The sequence below is a fragment of the Chamaea fasciata genome, unplaced genomic scaffold (genome assembly GCF_029207755.1).
Source record: "Chamaea fasciata isolate MVZ Bird 193981 ecotype frontalis unplaced genomic scaffold, bChaFas1.0.hap1 SCAF_3, whole genome shotgun sequence".
Taxonomy (NCBI): domain Eukaryota; kingdom Metazoa; phylum Chordata; class Aves; order Passeriformes; family Sylviidae; genus Chamaea; species Chamaea fasciata.
Genome location: NW_027094088.1, coordinates 13,935,158 through 13,947,900, shown reverse-complemented (window position 1 = coordinate 13,947,900; position 12,743 = coordinate 13,935,158). Strand labels below are relative to the sequence as shown.

At 37.1% G+C, this 12,743-nt stretch overlaps 1 protein-coding gene across 18 annotated transcripts in view; it reads right to left on the bottom strand.

The window, feature by feature from the left end:
- The window catches only part of NRXN1 (neurexin 1), a 684,323-nt gene that overhangs the window by 208,326 nt on the left and 463,254 nt on the right, over positions 1–12,743 (bottom strand). For all 18 annotated transcript variants that reach the window (XM_066178062.1, XM_066178063.1, XM_066178065.1 and 15 more), the window contains one exon: positions 3,141–3,322. In XM_066178062.1, the coding sequence (XP_066034159.1) occupies positions 3,141–3,322 (182 nt within the window). The remainder of the gene's footprint in view (positions 1–3,140; positions 3,323–12,743) is intronic.

Sequence of the window (12,743 nt, the reverse complement as noted above, 5' to 3'; positions counted from 1 at the left end):
AAGAATAAAAGGAAGCTTGAAGTAATTATCAGAGTTATCTGTCCTTCATTTATCCATCAACAGGAGAGGAAATGGCAGTAGACTTTTAAGTACCATATCTATTTCCTCTTGAACTAGATCTCCCAGCAGAGACAGTACAGGAGACCACTTCCATATGAGAAGTCAAGTGACTGAAACGAAAGCTAATTGCTGCAGCTCTGGATGACTAAAACATTTGAAATACCTTTCCTGAAGTACTGTGTTGTATATGTATCATGCACACAAACAGTTCCTTATATTTATTCTGCTACCGTACAGGTGGAGTTCTATAAAAATCTATCTTGGAATTTAAAATATTTGCACTGGAACTGTTAAGCGTCTGGTAGCAGTGCAGACTAGACATTTTAAAAAATGTTTCTTATAACAATGGTTATTTGGAGAGGTTAAATGATTACTTTTACTAAATATGTTCCTAACCTAACACCAAAGCTGTGATTCAGATGATCAAGCAGCAATTTTTAAAATCAGAATTTGTTACAAGCTTGATTTCATTATTAGGCTTACATTGTCTTTAAGTAAACAGAACAATAAAGAGGGCAAGTACATACTGAAGTACCACAATCTAACTTGTAATTTCCTCTTCCATTTCTAGAATGAAGAAGGTTAAGACCAAGCTACCTCAAAGCTCTCAAGCACCCTCCCCAACATGCTAGCGAGGGCTATAATCTAATTTTTTTTTAGAGCAATAGTTCCAGTCCAACTCTTTTTGCCACCACAAGCAGGTGAGTTATCCATGCATGGCGCATCTCAAGGTACACAGGCACTTTTTGCTCATGCATATTCATGGAAAAAAGAGGTGAGTGAGTACATGCAAAAGAACATGCAGAATTAAACACTTCCCTCCTTCTAGTTTATTCTCCTTCCATTATCCATAGCGTGTTTCCGGTTGTTTAGTAGATAAGACACTCCACGTGGCATCTCAACATTAGTGAAAAAGGAAGTTTTGAATGACAAACCCCTCCCACTGTTTTTATTACAGCTGGTTTAACACAGTAGCTGCCAATATGGAATTAACTATTAACTATTTTTCAAATATAACACATATGCAGACCTCTCTGTTTCTATGTTCTCTTTGTTTTTGTAACTGTGATATCTCGCAATATCTTTCTGAACTAAAATGGATGCCAGGTGAAATTTTCAGAAGTATCTGCTGCTCAACTGACTTTAATGAGATATATGGTCTTTGGTGTCACAAGTGCTTTTGAAAATACTGCCTTTCAATTTCCCTTTGAATACTATCCTTATTTGAATTAGATTCTGGGAAATTATATCCCAGTAGTTTTCCAAGCTTTATCTATCACTCATAACCCTTATAAAAATCCTTGCCAAATGTCTTAGGATTTCAGGTTAATTCCTCAGTGTCTCCATTCTAGGGACAGACTACACTGAAGCTGCTCTCAGAGGGTCAAATCTCATTCCAGTGAAATTTCACACAGATACCATTTTGCTCTGAATCAGAGCAGGCTTCAGGGAGATTCCCAAAGTCCCTTGCAACGGCAGAAGGGAGAGGCCAATATCACCTCACAGAGCAGGATGATAAAAGGCTTTGCTGCTTCGTAGAAATTTCAAAGAACCACTAAAGTATAATTTATCGTTTTCCCCATCCCTATTAAGTTGGTAATGTTTCTGACCATAGAAAACTCTCAACTATTCTTTTATTTTACCATCTTTTCCTACAGCATGGGTATAAGAAAGCTATTTGAGAAAGAAAAAAAAAAGATGGAAAATCACAAACATTTATGAGCAAGGAATTTTAGATCTCAAATTCATCATTAATGAATATAGTGTTTGCTTTAAAATAGAAGTATCATGGCTAGATGGAAGAGCAAACAAATATTATAGTTCTGATAGACTTCAGATATAGCAAAATTGCAAGGAAAACATTCCTTTGTATGCTAATGAACAAGAAAAAACTGTTAGAAGAAAGTAACTCTGTTGAGCACAGAGGGTGGGTTTGCTCTGAGATTGCAAATAAAGAGGTAAATTATAACAAGGGACTCGGTGTTTGCAAAGCAAATATTTAAATTCTATCCAGCAACACACTACTTGCCTTGAAATATGCAGGCTCTCACTTTTTCTGGCACCTGGGAGAAGTTGCTTGGTTCACATTTTTAAACTAAGATTACACAATACCAGCCAACTATCTTGTCCATGCAGTTCAATGTAAGGTAAGGGTATAGACAACCTCTGAATTTTATTTAAGGTTTTCTTTCTTTATTTATTTACTCAGGCCAGTAAATAAATTAAAAAATTACCTTTGTGCACAATGTAAGAGAATCTTTGCAGAAAAAAGGAGTCTGGGAAGACTGAATACCATAATCCTATCTAATTTTTTAAATGATCACTGTTGAATGTTTTTTGAGGGTAAAAGTGTAATTGGTTATAGATCAATAAGTAATTTCATTCAAAAGAAACTCAACTGTTCCTGAAAGTAGAGCCATTCTCAAATAAAAATCAAACTAACACATTAACAAAGTTCAGACTAATCTAAACAACAAAATTTTATACTGCTCTAGTTATGTTATTCTCAATTGATCATTTATTTATGATGCCATAAAACTCCATATGCTTTCAATTCTGATTGCTAGTTCCTTGCTTTAAGGCAGCTGAAATTACTTTTTAAGACTTCCTAGCCTGACAGTCTTTCTTTCTGCTTAAGATTTACCATCACAAAAGAATGGTGAAATCAGAGGACAAATTCTAATATCAACAATAAGCACAGTCAGCTGTGATACACTGCAATTCCACCATTAGATTCCAGAATAAATCACCCAGGATAAACATACCTTCCTCTGACACTGCTAAATTCTGTCCCATGTAATTACACTGCAATAAACTGCTCTATCTGTACAGGTATCCCAGTATGATTTTTATTGAAAAGCCATGAAAAGTAGCACTGTAGCAAATGAAAGGCATTTTGAGTATATCTGAGACCCTGTACAACACCATATGCAATAAACCAGTACAATTTAATTTACTATTGACCCCAAAAGCTTCATTAACTGCTATAACTACGTTCAGACAAAATAAATTTAAAGCCCCCAAATGCAAGAATAACCAAGAAAAGAAGAAATCTCACACCTTTGGGTGCTGGTACTTACGATATGCAGCTCTAAATAATCTCCAAGGCCAGTAGAACTATCCACTCGCACCAGCACAGCCTCTTTTTGCACAGTGCTAAACCCTATGGCCAGTCTGTCCGCTCGAGTACTCGGCCGGTCGTTGGGAGGCCACGTGTAAGTGATTTGTCCACCACCTTTACTAAAGATATACGTTGTCCCGGCTGTCAAAAAAAAAAAAAAAAAAAAAAAAAAAGAAAAAGAAAAAAAAAAAAGAAACACAATCAGCCCATTGCACTGCTGCAAAATAACATGGAAATCATATGCCCTACAAAAATCAGGTTCTCACATACTAAATGGATTCATAAGGCTGTATTTCAATGTGAAGAGGTCTTTATCTATAAAAAATTATGCAGCAAGTGAAATATTAGTGGGTTTTATATTGTGCAATCAGCACTGAATATAACTGAATTGCAAGGAAACGACTTGAAATACCAGAACTCTGATTCAGAAATGCTTATCTGTTTGGAAGAACTGTTAAGCTTATGCTTGATGAACATATTTCTGTGATGTGCAGAACAGGGATGAGTTAAACCAAATGCTTTCCTCAACTGGACCTATGTGGAGAAATCAAGTAATTCCAGTTGCCTAATGGCTGACAAAAAAAATGCACCTACTTATTTATACAATGAAAATGATACATGATGGTGGCCAGCAGAGCAAGATGTTAACAAATACATTCAGATAAGACTTTTACAGATCTGAGGTTTATCATCTTGTGACAGATGGGGATAAACAAGTGGAAACGTACTTGTCAAGTCAGGACAAAGAGATTAGTCTACCATCTGAGTAAGCAACTGCTTATTTGCATAATGCTCAATGTACATCTTTTGAAAGTGGAAATCTTTACACATTATATCCAGGGTGCACTTACAAAATCTATAATCTGTTTGAAACAAGTGTTGTAATCCAAAACCACTTAGCACTCAGGTGCCTAACTTCATCACTGGCATATTTCCTCAGAACTAAAATAGCAGCATATCCGGACATTTCCATTTAAAAATTGTATCTTAACAACAGGAACAGCACAGAGCAGTAAAATTGTGCATGCATTTGATCTTTCATAGGAAAAGTCACTACAAGCTGAGGACAGGTCAAAGCTTAGGGAGATAGGTTAATGCACTGTAAATACAGAAGTCTAGTTTTACTGTCTGTCCTAAACTGTCTCAAAGTATGGCTACTCTAAGTTTTATTGCATTTTATCTATTTTTATTACATTGTATCTATTTTATTAAATAGCTAATGATAGGAAGAGTGGGAATATTTGTAAACTACAAGAAAAAATATTTAGATTAGATACAAATAAAAAATTCTTTACTCAGAACGTAATGAGGCACAGGAACAGGTTGTCAAGAGAAGTTGTGGAGACCCCATCCCTGGAAGGCCAGGCTGGGTGGGCCCTTGAGCAACCTGAACTAGTGGATAACATCCTTACCTATGGCAGAGGGGTGGAACTAGATAATCTTTAACGTCCCTTCCAAGCCAAACCATTCCATGACTCTGTGAACAGTAATTCAGTTTATTTCACCCAATGCTCTCACTCCATACTTTCCAAGTCCATGTATAGAGACAGTGCATAGCAACATAATTGCCATTTTCTTACTCTCTTTCAAGGTCGACCAAAAATGCTGTTAGCATATAAAGAGATCTAAAATTCCTTGAACATGCGGACTTTTAAAGCCAAAGCCAAGAAGGACTGTACAGTTACACAACTTGTTCAACTCCCAGATGTCCCAAAATCTTACTCTACTGCTGAGCAAGACTGCTTTGCATTAGTTGTAATGCAAAAAAAGGACACTTGGTCTTTTTGAAAAGATCCCATATATTGATTTCTAACACCACTTTTTCTTTATGGAATTACATGCCTATTAATTAGGGCTTTTTCCAGTGCCATCAATCTGTAATAATTTATGTACTGTGCATACCACTAATATCACTGTAAATCTCATTTTATATTAATACACTTGTGGGATAGTTTCACTGTGCTTCAAATGGATCTGCTGGTTTTTCTCGTGATGCATAAATACCAACCAGCAGTGTTTCAGGAGAGTTTGTCAACTCCTTCAGCAAAGACAAAGACAATAGCAGGTCTGCTATTTCAGACTTCACTTACACTTTAAGTGAAATCAGGTTTTATCTTTATTACAGAGAGTTTTGCAAGAGTAGTGAAGATTGGTTCTGTGCCAGGGATTGGTAATGGACATGGGCAAAAAGCGTCTGGTTTAGGAATGTGTGTGACAAAACCCTCCTCCTCCTGCTCTCCTACCCTTGCTTTCCTCCTAGGAAGTGGTCTGAAAAGTACAATAATCTGCTGAGTGTCATTCATCTCCAGTTACAATACATCCCAAAACAAAGACAAGTTAGACAGGTAATGTCACTGCTGATGGCCTCCAAGTTCTCCTCTTTGCTGCTACTGTTGACTTCAAATCTCCAGCTGATGAGTTGGGACCTTCACGGAGTTTATGTCTCTGTGGTGTCTGGAGTGAAAGGATTTGTTCTGTGTTGATGAAAAACTGAGGGCTTGATCCAAAGCTTATTAAAATCAGTGACAGCCTTTCTGTTGACTTCATAAAACATTGTGTCAGGTCATGAATGAGGTTCTTATAAGCAACAAAAATGAGAAGGCTAAGAAAAAACAACTCCTTACACCTCAATGTCACAGATGGAGCTGTTAGAATCTTCCCTCAGATTTAAGTGGCAGTGCATAATTCTCCTTTTCTTGGTTGTAACAGATGTGTTTATCCAATATAGAGGACAAAGAAAAAGCCTGCCAAGCATGGTGGAGTCAAACTGAATACAATAACCCAGAAGTAAGTCCTCAGATTTAAACAATGAGAGGCTCTGCTGTTCTTATTCAGAGTGAATCTTTGCTGCATTTTTTTGTTAAATACTGCCCTTCAAATCAACCAGGGAAGAGCTATTCATTCCATACTGCTGCCGCATTAAAGGCAAGGTCAATGTCAGTGGAGCTGGATAAATCTAGCTGTAAATCTTAAACTACATAGAATAAACCTCAAACTTAAAAAAGTATCCCTTATCCACAAGAACATGTGGCTTTATGGGTTTTTATGAGAAAGCTTTCTCTCCTTTATAACTGCCCATTTTGTAGCTTTTCAAAGTAACTGTGTGTCTGGTAAAAGACTAATTAATCCATGCTGATGAATACAGATCTGCCTCGGTCTGAGATGTACAGGGAGTCACGTTCTTCAAATTTCCTGTATTAATTATGAAAAAAATGGGTCGGAAGCCATTTGAGAATAGATCCTCTGGTGTTTATATTTCAAGAAAGACAAATATAATAATGTAAATTTTATTACTCTGGGATTGATCTCAGCTTATAGCCCGACCTCCCATTAACTATTAAAAGCTAGAAACTGAGCAGCTGTTGGAAACAACCCTCCTTACTATCAGTTTTGGATATGGTAAGAAACAACAGAGGAAGCCTAATTTACTTGCTTCATAAAGGCTTTTATGCTCTCTGACAAACCTCATGATGTCTCTGCCGCACTTTCAGGACATTGTCACGAAACCCCAGCCATCCCCCTTAGCTTGTGGCACTGTGTTGTTTGGGGTTTATCATCTCCAGAGAATTGAAAGCAGGGGGATTGTAATGTCAAGAATAGCAATGCCATCAGCACAGTACTTGTAAACAGGCAACTCTGTAACATGCCAGTTATATCTCTCAGCCACAGAATTTACTGCATAATTCTTTATGCTTCCATACATCCACACAATGTTTAGGAAAAATGCCTGCACAGCTCTTTGAAATTCTTACCCATGAAAGCATGGTTCCCATTGTAACAAAACGCCAGTGGTCAAGATACAGTAATGTTTTTTAATGGCCTGGGTCTCTGAAGTCCTACTTGTTCTCAAAATTCATCTTTATGAAACAGTGCATTCATTTCAGCACAGTCTGGCAGCAACTCAAGGACATCTGCTTACCTCTACAGTATTGAGCAGATAAATATTTTGTTTATAACCCATTCTCTGTATTTATTATTGCTTATGACTGCAAAGCTTTTCAATATTTATTGCTCTGAAGTCACATTTGATGTAGCTTAATAGTTTGCTTAAATCAACAGCTTTCTGTCTTCCTCATGTTCATTCTAATTTTGAATTTTAGGTATGTTGCATTGAAGGTTAATGTACATTATTCCATTTATCCCATATAATGTAAGTAGCATAATGTTTATTTTCAACATTCACATCAGGTTTCAGGTTTCGATTAAGTGAGTGCAATGGTTTGATTGAGTTCTGGACCCTCACAAACTATGATTCCAGCACACTCTGTGACTGAAAAACTGAAGACTGAAGCCTGTAAAGTTCAGTAATGACAACTATTAGCTGCACTTTCATTAATAGAAAAGCAATTTTTAGCTATTATTAAAAATATGAAGGGTAAGGACTGCAAGTAACAAGAAATTACCCAATAATGTAATTTTCTTCTTTCTGTATCTTATCAGTGCTTCATTCTGGACTACAATGCGAACCCTCTTATTCCCATCTGTAAGTAATTACTTGCATTGATAAACCTGCTGAATCCAGTGAGACTATTTGTGCAGGCTACCATTAATTACCAAGAATGAAGAATTTACAATATGCATATATATATATATATATACATACATATATATATGTGTATATATGTGTGTATATATATATATACACACACACACACACACTACTGTCCAAACATCTATATGAAGGCATTAATTATATTTGCCATGTTCAGAGGAACATATAAATATCCATTAATACTATTTTTTACATATTCCTCTATGTATTTTCAGTCTGCACAAGATAAAGTTCAGAAAAATACACAAAATTTCTGTACAAATATTTGTACAGATTTTCTAAGGTAAGTAAAGGGAGGAATGCTTCAAGCCAGAAACATGATATGCCAGGGGGAGAGAGGGAGAGGAGGATGTTCCAAAATAATCCACTTGGTGGATTAAAATACAACCCCTTGGTATTGCTTCTCCCTAGACCTTGATATGTTATTAATTATTTACACAGAAGAGAAGATATGCCACAGGGTTGAGGTGGGGAGGGTGTGGCCATTAGGGTTAACCATGGGAAGGAGATGGAAAGAGATGCTGGAAAAAGTATTTCAAACTAAAGACCAGATTCAACTGAATGCTTCCTGAAGGCATTCTGATACACTCTCTCCCATACATCTGGGCAGGAGCCTGAATATAGATTGTAACTGCTGTCCTGCAATAGCAACATCAGAAGAGGTGTACTGCATGGGGAAAGAGAAAATATTCAAAGGGATTATTGTCTGTAGCTCTCCACAGAGCTTGAGCCACAAGGGTAGGAATGGATCTCTTATTTTCTGGCCAGATTCTCTTAGATTTGTGGATAATAGGGACTAGAAGAATAAGTACGGTGTTCCTTTAACCAAGCTTGGGAAACCTTGATAAAGGTTCAAAGTTTTCCTGGAAAGTAGTTGCTACTCCAAACAATTGCTAGTTAGGTCCTTGTACCCATCTGACTGCATGCCCAAACTATTTAAGACTGTTACAAACAATCCTAAAATTTGTCACCTGGAAGGTCACAAACTACACAGCACAACTCCTTAGTAATCCCATTATTTCATTCATTGATCTTCCCCTCTTCCAGAGTAACTCACTGACCAAAGCAGCATTGACAAATATCGTTGCTGGGTTTTTTTATTAATACTGTCATTAATGATATCATCTCTCTTCAGGTAAAATGCTGAGGAAAATAATGCAGATAGAAAATATCAGCCTCCTATCAGTCTTTTATGGAACCCTCATGTAACTGTGCTACAGCTGAGCTCTAAAATACAATGTTTCTGCAAGAGAGGCTGATGCCCATCATTACAATACTTCAACCAACTCAATCAGCTGGAGCAATAATTTTACATGAACCAGCAAAGCAGTATCTACTACTACTGCTAATTCAAGCACAACTTTACATTGTGTTATAGAACTCCTCTTCCCAAAGCACTAACCTGACCATGATTTGCTTTATCAGAGCCTACAGGACTTTTCATCACCTTGCATCCAATTTTTCAGAGAGATCTATAAACCAGTGCTGTGTGTGGCTTATTACATTCAGCTATGCCTAAAAGCTGTCTCCAGAAAAAGGTCTAAGTGATAATAGAACCAACACAATCCCAAGTCACGCTGAGCATCCTGCCCTTTCCAATGACATTTGTTGAAGATTCAGGATACTAATACAGAAGCAAAGGGTTTTTTTCCTCACACCACAGAAAAAAAACCCCTAATTAAATCACTCCTTTCTTTACTTCTCCTTTTTTCCAGTCTATGACATTGGTATTTGGACAGTTCTTTAGGTTTTACCTTCCATGCAATGATAAAGTGGGTGAAAAAATACTCCATTCCTGTTCCAAAAGTTTTTGCTATTTGAATTCCCCAGTTGCTATCAAGTTCTATTGATAAATAGGATCAGTAAGTGACAAACAACTAAAACTTGTGAGGAACAATGGCTTGACAAACATGTATATTTATAAAGAACAACCCTGTTGTTCTTAGCATCAGTATTAGCATCAGTATTCCAAGTCAGCATCATTCTTAGCATCATAAGTGACATAGTTATAATAAAAAAGTTTCCAACAATTTAAGGTATTTTCCAACTAGAGTGATTTGAATATTTTAAATCAAGTAGCATCTTACACCTCAAATGACCCCATTGATTTAGATTAGATCACTTATCTGGAGTAAAGTGCTTCTCAGTTTGAGTAGGGACATTGAACTAAGAGCCTCCAATTGTGTTTAAAATGAATATAATTTTCAGAAGGACCTTAGCTAAGCAAGAGCTAGCTGGAAGGACTCCTGGGAGAATAGAAATTAAGAGTTCAATCTGTTGATAAACCAATCTGGTCATCTGACTTATTACCAAAACATGAGTTAACTGAATGTCAATGGACTTGATAGTATTATGGCATGGATTCTATAAAATTATTTTTATAAACTTTGAAACATCCACAGGAAAAAGTTCTGTGGTTTGTTGAGCTCATAAATACATGCACTCACACAAAAAAAAAATCACTGTTTATTTTATGAAAGGATACAGTCTAACACAAATCTGACACAGAGTGATAAAAGAAAACTATTGTTCTTCTCTTAGTTTAAAAATTTTATAGGCTGCCTATTACCTATCACTTTTCCAGTATGAATGCTGTTTAAAATTAATTTGAAACATTTCTGTATGAAATGTAAGGTAAGTAATTCCCCATTAGGGCCTTGGATCTTTATGAAATGTAGATGGATAGAAAATGATCTATTTTGGACATTAAAGCATGCTTTAAATGTCATATTGCACTCAACATGAAACATTTTAATTCATTACAACGCTATTAAAGGTAACAAGGATTACAACACATCTGATTCTGAAAGCTTGCCAAAAAGTCAAATGGAAATTAAAAGCCAAGCATGTATAAATAAGGGAAGGTTTTATTCCTCCTCCAACCTTGTCATCATATAATTAAAGATAAATTTCTTGAATGTTGTCTACAAATGTGAAATTTGTGTGGTTGAAAAACACACATGAGAAGACTATGAATTGAAAAGTATTTCCGAACAGATAAAATATAAAGGCACTGTTAAGGAAACTTCCCTGTCTGACCATCCAGGAGCCACTCTGGAGTCACCCTCACACCACCTGAGCTGGCACCAGAGACCCTTCCCAGCTACACCCCCCACACTCACACAAGCACACCAAATCTCCTTACCAGCTCCACACTGGGCTTCCCATAGGAGAGTCCCAGACCTCCAGAGCCTTAAAACAGTTCAGTCATTGTGCAGTAGCTAAACAACAGAATAATGGAATAACACGATAATAGCTCAAGCTGGTGCCTTCAAGGAGGGATCCTGAGCTTTTATAACCTCACAATCCAAGTGCACCAAACTCTGTGTGGCTGGCTCCTGCTGTCCCTGAGTGTCCGGTCCCCTGGCTGGGCCACAGGTCCCTGAGCCCGTTTGGGCTCAGGGTCTGGTTCCTGGCCCTCTGAGCCCAGCCTGCAGCTCACACTGCAGCTACATACCGAGCTACCTGCACTAAACGTATGCCTCAACACCACTATCAGATTGAAATCAGTATAGTCAAGTACTCTCAAAGACAATAGGACTATTCCAGTCTCCACAGTCCCGACATCACTGTCAAGGCCTAAACTTCAATTTAGCCACAGCTGCAATCAGTTCCATTAGAATAAATTAACTGCACATGCACTGATTTGCTTCTCATGGCTTATTAGTTGTTCCAAATCCAAAGTGAACACAGTGAAGGGGTTGGTTAGTTGAAGGGATTTGGAACAGGAACAAGGACATTAGCTCAAATACTATGGAGGTTGATAGACACCAAATGTTGTCACCATCTGTTGGTGCCCTATGTGAAATCATTCAGTGGTTCTAGTCCAGGGACTTTACAAACTAACAGATACCTGGCAAAAGTTAAAAATTCCCTAAGCCAAGGAACTTGAGCTGCTAGAGTTCCCAAGCTTGCTGACTCAGCTGGGAAGCCAGTAAGTTGAAGACAGAAACTAGGACCTGAGCATCTCTCACAAAAGCAGCTCTGTATAGATGTGCACATATGCCAAAAACCAGTAAGAGAAAAAACAAAATTAAATTTTCTCTGTATAGGTCCATCAAAAGGCAAAGTTCTTCTCAGAGAAATAATAATTACTTGTAAGTCATTATATCATGTAAAACGTTAGTGCCTGAAGTTATGTTTTTATTCAAGCACCCATGGCAGTATCATGATTCTCAGAAGTGTTGCTGCATTTCTGGCAATCTTTAAAAATAACTCCTCTGTTCTTTAAATGAGGATTGAAACATTTGAAATAGTTGGCCTTAAGTCATTTAATAGTGTTAGAATGGACAGGAACTTGGCTGCAAGTGCCTAGCATGATTCTAGGCTAAAGTCTTTATTTCTTATTGGCTTTCTTACTAATACAATATTCCAGCTATCCAGTCTTGCATTAACTTAGTTATTTTTAAGTGACGTTTATACTATGTTCCTTGCTAAACTGTGCATCCCATAATTTAATCTTGAAAAATCCTTAGAGAGCTTTCAAAAGTAGCCAAAACTTCTCTTGGAAGAAAGGTACAGCATGCTGAAAAAGAAAACACTGCTAACTGCAAGCCTGCTAAAGTCACTGAAAAATGATCCACACCCAAGGACGTCAGATGCTGGACTAAGATAAGATATTGCTGTTGCTTTCAGCAGAAAGACGGCACTGCCAACAACACAAATTACAGGGTTTGCTGAGAGGGAGCCTCTGCTGAGAACAAATAATTGTATTATGGGCAATGTGCAATGAAGTTTAATATTGCTTGTTTGCAAAGGTAGTGAAGAGTAGTAAGAAGTTCTGTGGCATACATATTCTCCTACTAATTACTCAACTACTAATATTTAGCAGACAAAAGTATTCTTCTGGCAGCATTTCTGAATGTTTTTGAGTAGACAGACATGGACCGTAGCTGAAGAAAAATAGAAAGAGCACAGTTTCTTAGGGATGTTACATCCTGAAATGCAGAAATAGCAACCATTCTTCTTGTAACAAAAATGAAATCAAATGAAATGTAAGAGATGAAATCT